Here is a 20,529-nt window from a genome sequence, read left to right as displayed (position 1 = left end):
GCAGGAATGTTGCCATGGCTCCAGGGAATTTTCTGCAATGTGAACAATCCTTGTTTTCAAAGTCCCACCCCGGGAGAATCTCCTGGAATTGTGTCAAACTATAACAACTCCATGTAAGTGTTGAGATTCCCACCATACCAGGAGGAAGCTGTGCACCCTTTATTCTCATCTTGCCCTGGAGTTCATGTGTGAGCACACATAGCATGTAACGCTGAATGAGTGTTTTTGTGGTTTACTGAAACCTTAAACTCAAAGGAGCAGGGCATGTTTCCTCTCTGGAGCGTTCTATCAGCTGTCAGGGCACTTGAGGAAAATGCTTCAAACTAAGGCCACATAACACAATTTCTTGGTTCATATATCCCCAAGATGTGACTTGGAGTCTAATTTCAGCCCCCTGCTGAGATGTGTCCACTGCCTCCAGGTCATTCACCTTCTTGGATGGAGTCACTGGATGAAGAAAACTCAGTTCCCCTTCTGTTTCCTTACATCGCTCTCCACGCTGGATCGATTCTGAGAGATCCCTGTTCCTTTAAAAGCCTTCTTGGACATCTAAAGGCTAAGAAAAATGTCAGGGAACCTTTTGAGGGTGAACGAAATCAAATTTACAAGGTGAAGTTTTCTTCTTGGAAGACAAAGACAATTTCCAAATCCTCTGTCATAAATGCCATCAGTTCCCTTGGTTGGCAAAATCTTAGTATACTGCTTGAGAGCAGAAGTTCTTAACCTGTGGGGCTGACGACCATTCCGAGAATCTGATGAAAGCTGATGGCGCCTCTCCCAAGAAAGATGGACACACACACACACACACACACACACACACACACACACACACACACACACACAACATTACACTGTGCATATGATTTCAGGGGACTTGTGGACTCCAGGTTAATGACCTCTGGTCTGGGATCGAATTCAGGTCAAATTCCATATGAAAAGGGTCTATTTTTGGAATTCCCTCTCAGAGCAGGAGGTAGGGGGACTTGATGTAACATGTTCTATAGACAGAGGCTCAGGGATGAGGACAGGATTGTCCTTCAGCCACTGGGCTGACTTCGAGCTGCAGCTTGTGACATTTCACCAACAAAGGCTTGTTGGGGAGTAGGCTTCACCTACCTGTATAAACATCAAGTCAGATGGAAACTGAGATATTTGGTTACTCCAGTTCTTTCCTTAGAGGAGATCTGGATATAATTCGTCCAGGACAAAACTTCATTTTGACATAAAAAAAAAGAACGTTTGGTAATTCAGCTTAATACTCAGAGGTATCCTTCCCCACTGGGAACAAACTGCGACTGCTTTTGCCCTACAGAGGCAGAGGTGAGTAGTTGTGACAGAGACTGCATGGTCCACAAGCCTATAATAATGTTTGCTAACCCCTGGATTATAGGAAGATAGAGGAGGGAACACAGAACACCCATCTTCCTGGGAAAGTCAGCAGATGGCATTTTAGCTGGGCTCCCATGGCTGCAAACACCACCTGGAAGCTTTAATTTACAATCTGTACTTTCAGCTTGAGCTTCCTTGAGGTGCCTGAGAAGAAACACCTGCCTAGAGATCCCATGGGCCACATGATGGGATCAGGGGAGACTTGAAGGCATTTCAGTGGAGGCTATATGGAGCTTTGGTGGGACTGGCACTGACAGTGTCTACAGATTGAGAGGTGGGAGCTGGGGAAGGGAAGGGGTTTCAGACTCCAGCTGTACGCAGCATTTGAACAAGGAAATCTGGGTTTCATGTTTCACACACACATTATGAGTGAAATATTCATTTGCTTGCAAGGCACAGAAACACATTTAAACAAGTTTAAGCCTCGGAGGGAAAGATATGGTTTGGACACGAGACCTTCTTGAAAAGCCAGGAGCAGCAAGGCAGTTCTCAGGGAGTGGGAGAAGAACTAGAGAGCCGTCAGGAGGTCTTCTCTCCCGTCTGGGCCTACAAGGTCCAGCCTCTCTGCCTCCCTCTGGGCTTCTACTCCATTTGCCTCTCTCCATGGACCAGTATCCCCTGCTTCTCAATGCCTGGGCTGGCGCTAGTTGCCCGGTTCACGGCCCCTCAGCTTGGGCAATCAGAAGAGCATCCCTGAGTACCATTCAAATTCCTGGGGACAAATCTGCTTAGCCCAGCTTTCTTCTTCTTGTCCGTCAGCCTTGGTGGAGGTGAGTGTGTACATGCATGCAGAGAGGACTTTGCGGGTTAAGCATGGCTGTTAGAACCTGCTCATGTGAATGGCTGGAAGGGCAGGTCTCAGAGAAGTGGGTACTGGCTGGAAAGAGCCTCCAGTAATATCTCCTAATATCATCCTATTTAAGGGTTCTAGGGACAGGAAACACATAGAGAATGGGGTTGAGAGGTGACCCAGCCCTGGCAAAGTTGGAAGACTTTTGACAACAAATTTCTCACTGCCCATGTTATCTTATATGTATAAGGAAGTAAAAATATCTTTCTCCTTTGCCTTGGCAATATTGAGAGAATACATAATGTAATAGGTCAAGCAGGTGGTATGTTAAAAAATTACACAAGGTATTATGATGATGATAATGATGTTGATGAAAATGACAGCTATGTCGTTATTGATGAGGCGCTTTCTTACAGCTTGGCAAGGGTTTATCAAGATTTTCAAGAACTCCTCACGGATGCACCAGAGAGCCAGCACCTTGGCCAGGTTTGGACAGAGCTCTGCACCTTGTCGCAACTCATGAACACCCTCCGGGTGCACCCCGAGAGGATTGCAGGTGAGGTGGGCTTCTGTGTTCTTACTGTCACTCGCCTCTCACTTGCCTTCTCCATCAGAGAGATTGAAGATATAGGAAAGAGTTTGAAGATTTGGTTGGAAAAGATACCAGAGGATGCAGGAAGGTATGGGACCTAGAGGCAGCATGAGGCTTACCTTGGCGAGAACTCCTCTTCCTGCCAGCCTTGAAGGTGGGAAGTTGGGAAGGAGGGCAGGAAAGGTCTCATCCCAGGTAAGTCCAGAGATAGGAGAATGCAGAGAGTGATGGTGCTCTGGGAAGTCTGAGGCCGGGTGAAGGGCTGGAAGCAGGGGGAGGAGTTTGTGGAGCATGGTAAAGGTGTGGAACACTTTCACAGAGTCCTAGAGAGTGAGCTACCCAGGACCGTGTGGAAGCAATGCCAAGTAGCAGTATGGAGCCAGGGAGGTCAGAGCACATGCTTATCATGACATAAATATGTACAGTTTTTCTGTTTCTTCTGACAATATTCAGCACCCTAGGCCCTGAGGCAGAGCAGGTGCGGAGTCGGGGGATGAAGGGCTGGGGCCTGGTAGGGAGGTGCCACAGAAAGTCCAGGAGTCCGGGGGGTTGAGGGTGGTGATTGGACTACACGGATCGGGTTCAGGCTGCATACGGATGGAGGAGAAGCCAGAAGTACTGCAATTGGCCAGGGGAAAATGGAGGGGCAAGAGAATAGAGGTCTTGGAGGGCTCTATGACCCTGTTTAAGGACTGAGAAAATAGCAGGATGGAAAGATTGACAGATGTGGTCAGAATGTGAAATATGCGAATCCAGGATTTCAAAGGCATGCAGGACAGATAAAAACAAGCCCCCAGGTGTGGCCATGGTTGTTGAAGTGGAGCGGAGGTGAAGGTTAGGTGATGGGGAGGGCAAGGAAATGAGAGACCACGCTGGCTGGACCCTGAGGTGGTGTGGGTAGGAGAGCCCCTTGGAGGCCAGAAGCGTGAGGAGAAAGGGTGGGGGAGCTCCCTCTCCCATGCCCCTCCTCCCCAGGGGAAGAACTAGAAACAAGCAAAACCCAAACCCAGTAACCACTCTGACATATCTTTTTAGAGCACAAGTGAATGTTGCGTGGTTGTCACATCCGCCATAGGCTCCTCTGTAGGTGGCCAGAGAGACTGGCCATGGCAGTGGCCTGGGCACCAGCTGGACCACATCCCCTTGCAGGGGCACATGAGCAGCTGGAAGAGAACAGGGCTGCCAGGACCCCAGGGGTCACTGCAGTCCTGGGAGTGGAAAAAATTTTTCAGGGGTGGGGCTCAGAGGCTGCGAAGGAAGTGGTTTGTTGCTGCTGGGAGATGTCTGCTCCTAGGATGGAGACGGGGAAGTGACTGTCAGGATGATCTTGGAGGATGACAAGGATGAGGAAGGGGACATCCAAGGGGACAAGGGGGCTGGATAGAAAAGCTTCTGCTCGGGGAGAATGGTACAAACCAACTCCCCAGGGCTCCTCACCCATGCAGCGCAGTCAGCAGATGTTTGGTGAGTGCCCACCGAGCCAGGCAGTGTGCCAGTCCCCGGGGACAGAGACCAGTGCCCTCCCCTGAGGGCTCCCTGGGCAGAAGTGGAAGGACCAAGTGGACAGTGACCACACCATGCGGGGGGCTGGTGGAGGGAAGCAGGGGGGCTTCAAAGAACACAGGGGAGTCCGGAGGGGAAAGTTCTCCAAGGAGAACCTGATCCTCCTCCCGCTGGGCCACCTTCTCCCTTCTCCCCATTGGAGTGATAAAGCACACAGATATGATCAGATGACCGTTAAGATTGCTTCATTACATTCTAATTCTTTCAAAGGTAGTAATGCATATACTTTATGTAGTAAAACCAGATTACAAACTATCTTCTTTGTTACTCAGAAGTTTACTAAGATTTTACTTAGCTCAAGCTTAAAGGGCCTTGCGGGGTATGAGCACAATTAGCATTTTAATAGTGAGGGAAATAATGGGAAAGCACAAACAAGAAAGCATTTTTTTCCCCAAAGTTCAACAAGCGGATGAGAACACGGGCTTATCCGACCCCTGGAATGACTGTCTACCCCATTCATCTGGCAGATATTTCATTTTGTTTTCTGATTGTCGGATGGAGTCTGGCTGGGAGGAAATATAAAGGAAGTCATTGCAAACCGCAATGTCTCTGTGGTCTTTCAAGCCTGTATATGAGAACCAAAATCACTCCTTCCCGGCCCGACGCAGGACTAGTTTGAATCGGCGCAGGTGCTCCTTCTGCCGGCCTTCAGGCTGTCGGCGAACGTTCCCTTCAAGAGGGCAGCTTCGGGGCTCTGGGAAAACTGAGTCAGGGGAGGCCAGCCAAGGCTCTCCAAAGGACTTTGGGGGCCGAGAACACAGGCTCTGCAGAACCCCTGACCTTGGTGGCCATGAGAGGGGAAAGGGCACCATCCCCAAGAAAAGAGACAGAGTCTCTGAAGGAATTCCAGGCCAGGGACTGAAGTCTACCGTCAGAACTGAAGACGGTTTCAGAGTTTGTCCCAGGGTCCCCTGGGGACCTTGCCGGCTCTGAGCATTGACTCCTCAGCCCAAAGCTGCAGTGGAGGGTTAAGCCTTTGAAAGTGAGGTGGGCGGCTGTACCTGGGGTGTGCTTTTGCCTGTCAGTTCCCGGTCACCTGGGAAAGTATGCCAATGGTGACCCAGGGCATTTTCCTTTCCTAGCAAACCTGTAGTACTGCATTCTCCGCAGAGGAGGATTAATGGTAAAAGACCAGCTGTGAAGCCCCCTCCCCACTCACCCCCAAGCAAGCTTTGCGGTCTCTCAATCATCTTTAAATGCTGTCTTCCCCTTAGCCTCACGCACACCTTCTCCTGGCTTCCCCCACCCCAGCCTCAGCTCCCCTGACCTCCATGGGCCTCAGCGGCCCCCTCCCCCAGCCTCTAATCTTCCCAGGGAAGAGAACAAGAAGAACCACATTTTAAACTACATTTATTTTTCTTTCCTCAGGCCCCCAGTTCACATTTCTCCCTCGGGAGTCTGGTGTAGCTGCTGTCTGGTATCGGCCACTGCTTACACTTTCGGCCCCACGCTCTCCGAACAGGGTGGCCCCGGCCCTCCTCAGGTGTGCTGAACCAGCACACTCCTGCCCCTTCTCCCTAGGGCCACGGCAGCCCAGGCACCTGGCTGGGAAGCTGGACCAGGGCGAAATCACTCCCAGTTTCCCTTGTTTTGTCCCTTCTCCCCAGCAAGGTATTTGTATGTAAGGTCAGGTGAGGGAGTCAAAGAGTAACGAAGAGTTACACAGTCAGATAGGGCCCTGACTCTCAAGTCAAGACAACAGGTGTTTATTGGGTGTCTCCTGTCATTCCGCAGACATTTATCAAGGACCTGATTCCATGTCAGGCTCTAATGCTCGGTGTCAGATAGAGGTGACTTGGAGGGCTTACATCTCCATGCCCAGCATTGCTAGGTATGATGGGGAGTATAATAAAAGCAGGATCCTTAGCTCCCTACTCTCAAGAGCCTCTGTGTGTAGGTGTGCGTGTGCGTGTGCGTGTGCGTGTGTGTGTGTGTGTGTGTGTGTGTGTGTGTGTGTTTGGGGTTGCATTGCTGGAGGCCAGAGGATATAGTATAATGCTGTATACAAAGAAATGACTCGAAGATGAACAACCAAGCTGGTGCCCCAGGGGAAGAAAAAAGGAAGCTGGGTTTGGAAGATGACAGACATATGTTATTGAAAAGGAAAGAAGGCAAGAAGAAAATAAACCAGCCCCTCTCAGAACCATCCCCCTCTCTTGGGGGAATGCCCCCAATCCATGGTTTCAGTTATCTGTGGTCAACCACAGTCCAAAAATATTGAATGGAAAATTCCAGAAGTGAACAACTCATAAGTTTTAAATTGTGTGCCGTTCTGAGTAGCATGATGAAATCTTGCGCTAACCTACCTGGGATGGAAACCATTCCTTTGCCCAGGTATCCCAGTTGTTCGTCACTTACTAGCTGTCTAGCTTAGCTTATCAGATCGACTATCGCAGTATCACAGTGCTTGTGTACGAATAACTCTTATTTTATTTAAAAACGGCCCCAAAGTGCAAGACCAGTGATGCTGGCAATTTGGATATTCTTTTACTGTGCCTAATTTATAAATTAAACTTCATCATAGGTATGTATGTATAAGAAAAAACATAGTATATATAGGGTCTGGTACTATCTGTAACCATTGCGGGGGGGGGCGGGGGTGTCTCAGAATACATCCACTGAAGATAAAAGGGACTATTATATATTATAGTCAGGTTCCCCTAAAGGCTTTGGGCTTTTCCTAAGCAAAAGGTGATACTGAGCTACCTGGCAGTACAACTCTAAGGGACATCCTTCGTGGTGAGAGAGGCTGCTGTGTGGTGGAACCTCGGGGCTGGTTCCCCTGCCCCAGCTGCATGGGCAGGCCTGTGGCTGGCCCATCCCCTTTCAAGAGGAAATTAGCAGCGACATCAATCTGGACAAGGCATATACAAAGAAAGTCACAACCTGAACATAAAGGGTGACTGTCAAGCACTTGGGGGGGCTAGGCCTCTTGGCGGTCTGGGGAGAATTTGGGGAGGAAGAGCACTGTGGTGTTAGAACCTGGAAGGAACAGGGGTGTTTGGTGATTAAAGTTAGTTAAAGAAGAACTAAGACATAAGCAGTCAACCAGGCTCCCGGAGAAGTTGTGATGTAGAGATAACTGTTTTCATGCAACCCAAATGCTTTCCCTTAATGTTGAAATGATTTCATAAATATCTGGGCCCGTCCCCCTCTTCTCTGGCTCGTGCCTCATGAACTGTAGCAGTGGGCCAGCTTCAGAGTGAGTGTCGGCCCTGGAAGCAAGCAGTGAAGGTGGGTGTGCCTCCCCTGGGAGGGGTTAAGAATAATATTAATGCAATCAGGTCAAGCATTTTTTTGAGCTGGGAGCTAATAAGCACTTTACACTCCTTATCCCAAGTCACCCCACACGATCCCAAGAGGTAGATGTGGAAAGTGCAGACAGAGAGGTTCAGTCACTTGCCCCAAGGTCACCTCAAGTGTTAGAAGTCCTTTATGCCTCCTTATAAAGAAAATTCTGCTTCCAGTAGGTTTTGAGTGGAGCTGAAAGAATGTGACTGGGCTGCTCAGGGCATGAAACTGCAAGCCCAGGCAACAGGCCATCCCCCTTTCCCCACTTGAAGATTTTCTTGCTCCAGACAGCCTGATCTCTCTTAGTACATGTTCATACCCTGAGCTTAGAGCCATAGCTGAGCTGACAGAAACACCAAGAAGGGTTCTCTACCCCATGACAATGGCACTAATTCTCCTCCTGTTCTAGACTAGGCTCTCTCAGCCTTAGCACTATTGACCTTTTGAACCAGACAGTTCTTTGTTTTATGAGAGAAACGAGGTTGTCCTGTGCCTTGTGGGATGTTTGGTGGCATCCCTAGCCCCTACCCACTAGTACCAATACTGTCCCAGTTGTAACAACCAAAAATGTCTCCAGACATTGCCAAATATTCCTAGGGGGACAAAACTGCTCCTCACCCCACCCCATTTTCCAAGACCAACTCCACAAAGCATCCGATGACCACCATCCCGACCTAATTTTTTCCACCCTGTGTGCCTTCTCACTAAATTTGGCTCATCTGCTCCAGCAGTAAATGCTGTGACTGCCACTGGCAGCGGCCCTGACTCTTAGGCACTCCCAGGGAACCCAAAACAGAGCCTTCCTCTGATAGTCAAGTTAGAAATCAATTCTAGATGTTTTTCTTTTTTTGACCCATCTCCCCTCCCGACACCCTGTTCTTTTTTTCATTCGTACGCAGGAAGAGGAATACGAATACGGGATGTCCTAAAAGATGAGGAAACGCTGACACTGTTTCTCATAAAGAGCATTAGCCTGTCTGATTCAGTTGTCTACCTTCTGGTCAACTCCCAAGTCCGTCCAGAGCAGGTAGGTGGATGTCATTGGTCAGTGGTCCCTGGAGGGGAAGGGTGGGCACTGAGCCTGAGCCTGAGAAAGGCAAAGGAGACCTTGAGTTTCTTTTTTCCTTCTTGCTTTCACATTCAGAATCATTCAGATTCGTGCCACACACTCAGGAGAATACCTGGGGGTCACTTGTGGTGATGAGCATTCCCATCGCAGGATTCTGGAATGGCACAAATCCTGGCAGCCCTTAAAACATCTCAGAGTTTTATGACTGGAAGGAACCTTAGAGACCATGTGGCTCAAACTCCTTTTATAGTTGAGGAAACTGAGGTTTATTCATGTATTCACCAAACACCTAGAGATGTTTTAGGTCCCAGAATACAGTGGGAACAATACAAGGAAACCCCTGACTCTGGGAGCTCATATTCCAGCGGGGACGACAGGCAATAATCAAGTAAGCCAAGGGCATTTACGTGCATTTCCAGGTTGTGAAAGGGGCTGTGAGGAAGGTCTAGCAGGGTCGGAGTTAGGGAGGGACTGGGGGCAGTTTTAAATTCAATGGGCAGGGAAGACCTTCCTGAGGGGGTGCTATTTGAGCAGACCTAACTGAAGAGAAGGCACCATGCAAATGCCTGTGAGAGGAGAGTTTCAGCCAAGAAAAAGGCAAAGCCAGGGTCTGAGTGTGCCGAGGTGACCTTTGAGGTCACAGAGCCCGATAACGGCCGCAAGTAGAGCAGACCTCTGATTTCCTGGACCATTTCTTCCCAGTGCCAGGCGAACTCCTTCTATCCCCCCCAAATCTATTTTGTCTGTTTTCATAATCTCCTGTATTTATTCAGAGTGTTTTTACCACTAACATATGACTTTCACATCTGTTAGTGCCTGCGCTACTCACATTAATCCTGAGATGGGTCAAACAGATGGGGAAACTGACGTGCCTGGAGACTGACTGACTTGTGCACAGCTATAGAGCTAGAATTGTCCAAGCTGGCGCAGAATCAGGTCTTCTCGTTCCTAGTCCCGTGCTCATTCAGTGGTTCTCAGGGTCCAAGACCAATAGCCTCAGCAAGGACTGGGAGTAAATTCTCAGGCCCCATCGCAGACTGACCAGCGGTCTCTGCTTTAACAAGCTCTCCAGGTGGTTCTGATGGCTCAGGGATGAGAACTACTGCTCTAGTTTGGGGCCTCATGGGCTCATGGCCCAGCATCCTGGGGGTGTGGATTCCTAGTGTGATGAACAGGGTGAGAACACATGATAAGCAGGGGCCTTAGCACAGACGCCCTGCCTGGCTCTCCTGGCCAGGACCACACCTCCTCTAGACTCCAGGGGAGACGGAGACGTAAATAGAGAATTTCAGGGCCTATGTCAGTCCTGAGGCAAAGGTCTGCACAGGGTGCAGTCTGAGCCCAGAGAAGGGAGGGGACCCACCTGCCTGGCTGAGGTTGGCTCCTTTGAAGGGGGTTTTCAAGCTGGTTCCCAGCACAACAATAGAGAGGCCCATACCTGCTTTTCTGGCTTCTCAGACCCTGAGGTTTTCACTGAAACTAGACAAGGGGAGCTGAGGTTCCGCCCTGAGGCAGAGTGTCAGGGCCCTTGGAACCCGGCACCCCCAGTGCTCAGGCTTGGCCACAGTGCGCTCCTGGGGCGGCCCTTGGGGTCAGGCCTGGCTGCCCGGTCCTGCTTGGCTCCCCTCCCATCCCAATCCGGGGGCGGGGGGGTGGACAGCATCACTTGCTCACTTTCCCCTTTGCTTTCTCTTCAGCTCATAAAACTCAAGTCCTAGAAATGCCTGTGATGACTTCCAGTTGGTAATAAAAGGGAGATGGAGATAAGGGCAGGAATTTAGGGGAAATTTCTTTCCAGTTCCTCACCTACGTGACATTTGGGTTTCTAGTTGCTGTGCTGCTGGCATTAGGGCTGAGGCCTTTCATGTGGGGAGGAGACAGGGCCTGGGCCGTTGGGGTGTGCCTTTATTTAGTGTTGCAGTTTCTGATTAGCTGATGCTTCCCTGATCAGCAGAACTCAGAGCTTAGGAAGGAGCCCAGCTCCTGCCCTCCGGAGGCCGGTCATGTGGACCCAGCTCCCTCCATGCCTCCGTGCCCACCCTGCTTCTTAGTCTGACTGCCTTGTGTGCCTTCCTCCTGATCTCTGTCTCGGTCTCCTTGACAGAGCTGTCCATGGGAATTTTCCTCCATGACAGTAGTGCTCTCTCTGTGCTGTCTATGGGGTAGCCACTAGCCACATGTGGCTGGTGGGCACTTGAGATGGGGCTAGTGCAGCTGAGGAACTGAATTTTTAAATTTTATTTAATTTTAATTATTTTAAATTTCAACAGCTACATGGGGGTTACAGCTCTCTAACCGATCATCCTCATTATTCATGGAATTTCGTTCTTTACCATTAGGACCGGATATCCCTCTGCCTAGTGTCTGAGCACAGCTCCAAAGGGAATAGCATCACTCGTTCTCATCCCATCGAGGGAGTGATTAGGCAATTAAAGTAATACGGTTCTCTGGTCCATCCCTCATCACACCTCTCACCCCCAGCCCTGGAACCTCCTGAACATTCTTCCAGGCCCAGCTCAAGTGTTGCCTCCTCGGTGAAACAGTTCATAAACCCTCCCTTCTTTGTCCTGCCCCTACACTCCCTAATCGACAAAGAGCTAACGGGTAATGGTTAAGCACAAGCTGTGTGTTCAAATGTCAGCAAGGTCACAAGGTTCACTGCAAGTTAATAAGCAATCTGTTTCCTCATTGCTAAAATGGAGATAATAAAAGTACCTACCATATACGGTGGTTGTGGGGGTTAAAAGAATTAATATCCGTGAAGCAATTAGAATAGTGCATGGCACATAATAAACACTCAATAAATACCAGCTACTTTTACTAGCAATTCTCAACACTCCCTCTTCTGTGCTCTGGTTTCACGAAGTTCAGCCTAGCACCTCCTGCTGTTTAAATGCCTGCATTTCCAGCTAGCCTGGAAACTAGTCTAGCTAGTTTTGGGGAGGGCAGAAAATTCATCTTATTCTTGCTGTATCCCCAGTAACTCTTCTAGTCCCTGCGGAATGGGAACGCAGTGAATGAGCATTGAATGAACGAGTTACATTTTCATGGTGTCCCAGCTTTCTCCCTCACCTGTTGTGTAACCTTCTCAAGTCACCTAACCCCTTTTCTATCACTTCCCTCCTCTGGAATATTAGAGGCTTGGACTCTAATGAGCCCATTAATTCCCTCCACCTCAAAATGTTTTAGACTCTGGGAATGGAGTTGGGGTGAGGTTTTGCCTGGAGATGAGAAGTAAGGTATGGACAAAACAGGAAGGCTCTGTTGGAATATGCACCCAGTTACAGGCCCCTGAGACTCACAGAGTGCGTACCCACTCAGCACCAGCTGTGACCTGGGCTTCATTTGTGTGGTCTGGACAGTTTCCATACAGAGGGTAACAGAGACCCACCTGCTCCATTCTCCAGCTCAGAGGATTGTGTAGAAGGCATGGGACTGTGGAGGCCAGGGAAGTTCATGAAGCTGTTCTATTTATGGTATTTAGGGTTTTGTCCACTACTGGGAGTCCAGGACTCCAGGAGGCCAGTTACTGTGCTGGGTGGACAAGGGTCCTGGCCAGGGTTGAGGCCTCCTTGGCCTCTGGAGGCCATCATGGGGATTGTGCTCCACAGGAGCTTTCGGATGTGGGAGCTCCAGGGGTTAGCATCGTCAGATAAAATACAGGTGCCTGGTTAAATCTGAATTTTAGGTAAACAACAAACAGTTTTTCAGAATGAGGATGTCCCATTTGGACTCTGTTTGGGACATACTTGTACCAAAAATTGTTCACTGTTTATCTGAAATTCAAATTTAACTGGGCATGCAGTATTTTTATTTATTAAACCTGGTGAGACAGGAAGGCAGGGGTGGTCATTCACCATCACTCCAAATGCATTCTAGTCAGTCCCCCACCTCAGCTTCCAGAAGTAGGTCCTGATGGTACCTTAGCATCATGTGCTAAGAAGGGATGGCTTAAATTGTAAAGTCTGTCTGCTAAAATGAGGCCTGGGAACATAATTCGTTTTCTATGGCTGCTATAACAAATTACCACAAACTTAGTGGCTTAAAACAATACAAATTTATTGTTTTATGGTTCTAGAGGTCAGAATCTAAAAGTCAAGGAGCCAGCAGTGCTGTGCTCCTTACTGAGGGAGGTAGAGGAAGATTCATTTTCTTGCCTTTTCTAGCTTCTAGAGACTGTCTGCTTTCCTCGGCTGGTGGCCTCCCTTCATCTTCAAGGCAGACATTATTTCTTCTGCTTCCCTCTTCCACATTTAAAGGACCCTTGTTATTACATTAGGCTCACCCAGATAATCCAAAATAATCTCCTTATTTTAAAGTCAGCTGATTAGCAACTTTAATTTCATCTGCAAGCTTAATTCCCCTGCCGTGCCTCATAACGTATTCACAGGTTCTGTGGGTTAGGACATGGACATCTTTGGGCGGGCCAGTCTTCCTCTACTACAGGGAGGTTTCCAGTGTTGCTTTTCCTTTCTGCAGTTTGCTCATGGAGTCCCAGACCTAGTGCTGAAGGACATCGCCTGCAGTGAGGCCCTCCTGGAGCGCTTCCTAATCTTCCCCCAGCGCCGTGCGGCGCAGACAGTGCGTGGTGCGTTGTGCTCCCTCTCCCAGGGCACCCTACAATGGATGGAGGACACCCTGTACGCCAACGTGGACTTCTTCAAGCTCTTCCATGTGGTAAGGGAGACAGTAGGTCCTGGTGGCGGGCCATCGGGGGCTCACAAATTGACAGTCAGGGAAGGCAGGAACCTGGTGTTCCAGACATTCCTTGTTCAAGACAAGACAAGACAGGCTCCAAAGGCCTGGGAATCAACTGATAGTATTTCCAGAGCCGTGGCCCAGACATCTAGGAGTCACCATTAGGATCACCATTAGACATGTGCTGTGGCAGGTCTGGGTCCCCACAAATGTGGGATAAGCCCTCTTCACCACCTCTGGCAGTGTGGAAAGGGGGAGCTAGGTGATCGTGGAAAAATTGTTAACCTTTCCTGGCCCCATCACTCATCTACAGAACAAATATAATACTTTATAGAGTGGTAGAAAAGATACATTAAAAATATATGCAAGGCATTTAATAAATTTCAGTAAATGAGAGCTTCACATTCCCTTCTCTGGGTCTGCTCTTAACCCCAAAGTTTACTGTTTCTGGATTAAAAAAACAACAACACAAAAAACAAGAGAAAATGTCATAGAAAATTTCCAGAAATTTGGAAAGCCTGATCTAGCTCAACACTGTTCAGAACTGCATCCCAGACAGACTTCTTGGGATCCAGTCATATCTTCTTTTGCTAGAAGGGTAAGATGAGCGGGAATTATATAAAGGAGGCATCGAGCATTGGCTCTCATACTTCAGAGTGCAGGAAAATCATCAAGGAAGCCGGTAAAAGATGCAAGTTCCACATTCCCACCCCCAGAGACTGATTCAGGAGACCTGGGCTGGGCCAGAATCTGCCCTGTTACCTTAGGTGATTCTGATGGAGGTCATCGTAGGCCACGCTTTAAGAAACACTCAAAATTAGAATTAGAATTTTCTAGCATTGAATTGTGTTTTCTCTTTTACCTACGTTTTAATTTCTGGAACTATGTTTCGGAGAGTGTCAATCACTGAGAACATGGCAGAGGAATTTGTTTTTTGTCTTTTTACATTTGCTCTCTCAAGTCCCAGGAAACTTGCTCTAGCCTTGTCTTCAAAAGCAAGGTGAAGGCTTTTAAAAACAAAACAAAATAAGACCCCACAGTTTCTGGCAGGGTTCACACTTCATCCCTTTCAGTGTGACTTTTCCTTGGAATGTTACTCCATAATTTCCCCAGCTCATCAGGGGGCCTCCAGAATAGGGTAAGAGGGGTCAGATCTATGGATGCCACCAGCCCTGAGAGCCAAGGGCCCCAGAGAAGGTCTCAGGGAGATTAAAAAGCCATGCAGTTCAAACTTCTCTGTCTGAAGTTCCCTGAGGAACCCGATTTTAGACACACTTCTTAGCTTGTTTTCAGAATCAGACAGGAGAGTGAGTATGTGATAAAAATACTTATTCTGAGCTGCTGAACACCCCCAGCACAGTGGGAGCCCGGTGCCTGCGTTTGCAGAGCTGTGGGAGCTTCCCTGGGTGCCTGGGATAGTGCAATCCTCTGGTCACTAGGAAACGGGCAGCGTCATGCATCTGTTTTTGCAGCACTTTGGCCACTGGTATAGTACATGTACCTTTGGGGCATGAAGACAGCCTGGATAATAGCAGGAGAAAGAGGAACCTGGGCAAAACTTTTCATTAGGGTCTGAACCCATAACTCAGGCTACTGGCTTCAGGATGTTTATTTATCAGATAAGAAAGACTAGACTGTCTTTCCTGCTGCTCTTACATACTGCTCTGGCAAGTGTTAGAGTTCAGAAACCAGAGGAGAATTTTGGCCGGTCACCCTCACCAACCCAAGATGGACCCTAGGTACTCGCCCGTGTCCATGCACTCACACCTGAATTGGGCCAGGCACTGTGCTGAGGCCAAGGGCCCAAACATGGCTTTCATGCCCTCACTAAATTCCCAGTTACCCCGAGACAGACAAACAGGCCATGTCACAGCGCTGAGGCTTAGGACATTTGGCCCCTAGAGCAGTACCCAGGCGGCCTAGTTGCACACTGAGGCACCTGGGGGGCCCCCCCCCCCCCCCCCCCCCCAGCCACTTTCCTCATAGGCAGTAACCTAAGAAATAGAAATTTGCATGAAGATGTATGTGCAAAAATGTGTTGGAGGGGTTATATTTGGAGAACATTAATGTCCAACAAGAGGTGAGTAGTTAGAAACGTTTTGGTATATCCGTGTGACAAAATTCCAGGCAGTCATAAAATTGATGTAGAGCTTTATGTGTTGCTATGGAAAGATGTTCCAGATATACCGTTGGGTAGAAAATACAGGTTACAAAATAACATGCATAGTATCATCTCAGTTTTGTAAAAAACCAGAACCATCTGTCTACATACAGCTTATATATATGAAAAATGTATAGATGTTAATGTATCGATGTACATATGTGTATATATATATGAATGTGTGTATATAGTGTATATATGAAAAATATTAATAATCGTTATCTGTGTGTGGTGGGATTATGGGTGAATCCCCCCCCCCCCCCCCCGCCGCCTTCATCCCATAGATTCTGATTAGTTGCCTTCAGCATTTTTAAAGCTTCCCAGATCATTCTGATGTCCAGCCAGGGTTGAGAATCACTGACCTACAACATAGGAGTTTGATTTACAGTCTCAATTTCTGTAGACCAAGCCCAATAATAATAGTAGTACCCAAATGCGCCTAAGGCTTCGAAGTACTTTGATTTGATCACCCCAAAGACCAGGATGCTCTGCAGAGGCATCCTCCCTGCTGTCCTCTTAACGAAGCCGGCGAGCGACCCCAGAGACTGCCAAGAGGAGCAAGTTCTGGCGGGAGACAGGCTTACCCAGGAGATGGTGTTGCCCCTACCTACCATCTTTTTGTTCCTGCTTGTCTCTGTGTGGGAAGACCTAACCAATACAGGACACATCGGCCCCAAGCAAAGAGGACAAACACCCTATGTGGTGCCCTTGAAATGTGCTTTTCCAGCTGACAAATGTACTGAGTGGCTAAACATTTTTTTTTAATTACTAAGAAGGAAACCTAAAAGGAATTGCAGGCAGTAAGATGGGATTTTTCTTCTGTACCCATCCTATTGTGTTTTTAGTAAAATAGCCCTGAGGCAGACACAGAAAGGCTCAGGGCAGAGCCTCCCCGACCTTCTCAGAGGGGCATGGCCCAGGCGGGAGGCAGGGGCAGGGGCCTCTCTGGGACGAGTTGTTGTTGCAGCTGGTTGGCGAGCAGCCATGCTTAGGTCCAGCGCTGGGAATGCTGTGCCTTCCGTTCTCCTGGGCTGTTTCTCACGCACACGTACACCAGCGTATAAATAAGGTTTTAGTAAATGCCAAGTTGGTGCTCACTAACAAATAGAGAGGGGCCATCTCAGCAAACCACCACACAGCTCTTGCCTCTGTCGTGTCAGGACCTGGGTGTGTGGGTGGAAATGTAACCTCCAAACCAGACCGTGGAGCCAAGAGACTCAGAGAGGGGTGTTGGGGACTCAGCACCAACTGGGGCCAGCTGTGTTTTTCCTCAGCCCCTTGGAGATCAGAAGTGAGTGTTGTCATCCTCAAATAATCCAAATGCAGTACCCTCGCCTTACTCCACCCCACCCATCCCCATATGTGCGCTCACGCCTGCGTGCCTGCACACGCACACACATTGGATGACCAGTGACCTAGGTGGGCTGGGACGAAAACAGCAGCCAGCTGGCTGGATTTTCTCCAAGGAGGTTTAGCTCCTCTTGGTTTCATCTGGGTTGAGACAGTTTGAAAGAGCTTGTCTTCACCTGTGACCTTTTTGGGCTTAACGCCCCCAGCTTGAAACTCCACAGCTCAGACCTGGGTCAAAGGTACGGTGGCTGCCAACACTACCTGAAACGTTTCACACCTCATAAAAAATGGTGTGTCAGTTTCGGGTGAGGGGTTGGGCCATTTCCCATCTGATTTGGCCCAAGGTGTGCGTGTCCCTCCCCCTTCTCCCCCTCCTCCCCCTCCTCCCTCTGCGATCCTTCCTGTTTTCTCTCCGACTCTGGTGCACAGCTTTGAAATCTTGCTGAGAAGCGAATCTGTCCCTTCGGCTCTGCATGTTTATTTGTGGAAGTTCGGTGGGGAACTGAGGAGGTGCCAAGACCTGCCACATTGCTGGGAAATCTGCGTTCCCTCCCTTCCCCCTTCTCAATGGATGTTGATAGAGGAAATTTGGCCTCCCCGGCATTTTGGCCCATGGTTTTCCCCTTTGCAGTTGCTTCCAGTGTGACATGATTCAGCTTTCTTTCCTTTCCCTCAGCTCATACTCAGTCAAGGTTTTTACTTTTCTGACTTCATTTTCCCCGTGTCTTTGTGACTGTGGGGTGGCTGAACATTGAGTTCCTGCAGAAGAAAGGCGGGTCTTGGGGGTGCTCGCTACATGCTCTTTTCAATGTCCTGCTTTGTTCTTGGCTCTGCTCCCTAAATTCCTGAATCATTGGGAATAAATGTGGGTGGAGTGCCCCTGCCCAGTGTGAGCTGGCCATGGTTTCTGCTCTCTTGGATCATTCGTTGCAGTTTGTTAAATTTCAACTATGCGTTTCAGTTTTCAGGTGATATTGCTGCGTCAAAATTCTCTGGAAAGGCCCCATGTCTCCAGGATTTTACCATGAGGTCCCATTAATGACTTAATTTCATGATCTCTCTCCCTTCCGATTTCTGAATCTTTGGACTGTCAACTTTCTCCCACTTCTGTGTGGGGGGTTTAGGGAGGGAAGAGGAGAAAGGAGTGGTATCCAGTGCCAGCAGTGTGGAGGGAGGTGCAGCAGGGCTGCTGAGCGAAAGCAAAACCAAGTCAGCAAGTAGAATTTTTTGTTTTTTGAAAATTATTAAGCCACAGCAAGTATAGTTAATTTACAGCATTAGTATTTGTTCTTCCGACATCTACAAAATTATGTGTCTATTATATTTCAAAATTTTGGCGAACTGATTCTGATAAGGAAGAAATAAAAAGGAAATAGAAGAGAGGAACATTAATGTACATTAAATATATATTGGGCCCATGGGCTTGATTGCCATTGGCCTGCCTTGGTTTCTTTTAGACTCCAGGCATGAATAGGCTAGGGCTTATTTTCATGCCAGATCAGATGCTGTTTTATGAATTTAAAAAGAAAAAAAGACTGAGAGGTCAAAACTAAAGGCCCCTACAAAGACTGCTTTTAGGATAATGTGTCCTGGGGTTCTGGCCTTTATTCAGTAGCTGTAGATTGAGCACCAACATGTTAAGCATCCGGTTTTCTCCAAGGTAAACTGGTTTAAAGAAGGATTTTGGCCTCTGACATTTCTTATCTCTCCAGAACAGTAGTTCTTAATCTTTTTATGGATTAGAACTGCCTTTGAGAACCTGACAACAGCTCTAAACCTTTTCCCTAGAGAAATGTAAGTTCACACAGACGCACAGAGGGTGGGGCTCTTGGAGCCTCTGAAGTCAGACCCCAAGTTAAGAGCTTTTGTGTTAAAATTTCTTTCCTACTTACCATTAATATATGTCCTTTCCTAAAGGCTCTCAATATAGCCACAGATTCTTCCTTAACTCTCCTTATGAAGTAATCAGCTTCTCCCCTGAGCACAGGACCCAGTAGTGAGAGGACCAGAGGGTGGGCAGCCAGCTGGGGCCCACAGAGATCTCCTGGTGGTCAGGGACTGGGTCCTGGATCTGCACTGGCTCCTTTCTTGCTGTCATTTAAAAGGAACTCAGCCGCTCCACCTGTAAAGTTGAGATAGCAAAACCTGTATCTCATGGGATCCAGTGGTGAAATTCACTTTAGAGAAGAGTTGGAAAAGTGCTTTGAAACAGAAAGCATTTTTATTCTTACAAAAACTAGAATGCAGCTGCTTTGTGGAAGGCCCCACTGTGCCCCTCCCACATTGCTCCACTCCCAGAAGCATCCTCCTCAGACACCTACGTGGGACATTCTCCTTCCTCCGACCCTCAGACTAGTAAGAGGTCTATCTCATGGGGTCGTCTTTTGACTTCCCATAGATTCCAAAACCAGTTTTGCTTTCATCAACCACAAATACCAAGACTGAAGTCACCTCAGAGAGAAAAAGGCCCAGTTTCTGTTGAGCCAAAAAAAGTCCCATAACTTGTCTGTTCAAGAGCCCACCCTCTCGGTCAGACTCACTGCCCCCTCCAGTCCTGGGAAACAGCATGTCTCTGTGACCTCTCCCGGTAGAGACAGTTTGGCATTTCCCCCCAGCTCTGAGTGATTTAGTCTGAATTCTCCACTCATGACGCATTTCCTGGTACTCAGGGTGTCCCCTCCTGGTTGCCCCCTCACCACTGAAGCCGGCTTCCTCTCTTTTCATCTGATGCTTCACAACTGTCAGGTTGCAGCAAACATGCTTCAAATCTACATTCCTCCAGTTGCCTAGCAACAACTTCCCTACCGGATAAATCTGGATTTCCTGTAGCGGCCCACAATTAAACACAGTGGGCCCCTCACTGTCTGTCCATGGTTTCATCTGTTCTTCACCTCTGTCTGGGTGCTTCAAAGGCAGCAGCTCATCCCTTACTCCAGAGCCTTCCACCAGCTCCCAGAGGCCACATTATCCCTATAAAGACAGTTTTAACCCGAGGCTACCTATTTACCCTTGTATTAGATAGATCCTCAACTTAGAAATGAATACTGTTTTCCAGATGGCCTTCTTTGAATCAGAGAAAGTAAAACAAAAATTTCAACTCATAAAACATTCCTTTTGTGTGGTGGCAGAGTGACATCTGTTTGATTAACCCATTGGATCCAAAGCATCAGCAAGAATTGCTCAAACAAGACTTTTTTAGTAGCTAATATGCCTTATTCTGCCTTAAGAAAAAATATTACACAGTCCCAAAGGACAGACATGTATCTTGTCCCTTGGGAACCCAGAGACCACCTCATGTAGCCAGAATCTTCTTGGCTGCTGGCTAGGACCTTGTATCCATTTCTTAAGTACTGGATCAAGGCCCAGGGGCCCCTCAAATCAACCATAGCTGATGGGAGATGATAGAGACATACCTTTTCAAGAGCCCTATTTGTATATCCAGTCTTCCTTCCTTACAAGGTCTAATCAGACCTTGAACTTGGGTTGGCAGTGCTGAGGCCAGTCGTGACATGGAAGGGTTACCTGTTGTTTGGGAAATTAAGAGAACTTATTTGGCATAGGAAGCAGTGGTGTGTGTGTGTGTGTGTGTGTGTGTGTGTGTGTGTGTGTGTGTGTGTGTGTGTGTG

General features: G+C 48.3%; 1 protein-coding gene across 1 annotated transcript in view; it reads left to right on the top strand.

Moving 5' to 3' along the window:
* ABCA4 (ATP binding cassette subfamily A member 4) overlaps positions 1 to 20,529 on the top strand; it is a 130,898-nt gene that overhangs the window by 9,335 nt on the left and 101,034 nt on the right. Inside the window, 4 exon segments of the mRNA XM_007468108.1 lie at positions 1 to 113; positions 2,596 to 2,735; positions 8,525 to 8,652; positions 13,174 to 13,371. Of these exon segments, the coding sequence (XP_007468170.1) occupies positions 1 to 113; positions 2,596 to 2,735; positions 8,525 to 8,652; positions 13,174 to 13,371 (579 nt within the window).

The sequence above is a fragment of the Lipotes vexillifer genome, unplaced genomic scaffold (genome assembly GCF_000442215.2).
Source record: "Lipotes vexillifer unplaced genomic scaffold, Lipotes_vexillifer_v1.1 scaffold905, whole genome shotgun sequence".
NCBI lineage: Eukaryota > Metazoa > Chordata > Mammalia > Artiodactyla > Lipotidae > Lipotes > Lipotes vexillifer.
This window is presented reverse-complemented; position numbering and strand designations above follow the sequence as displayed.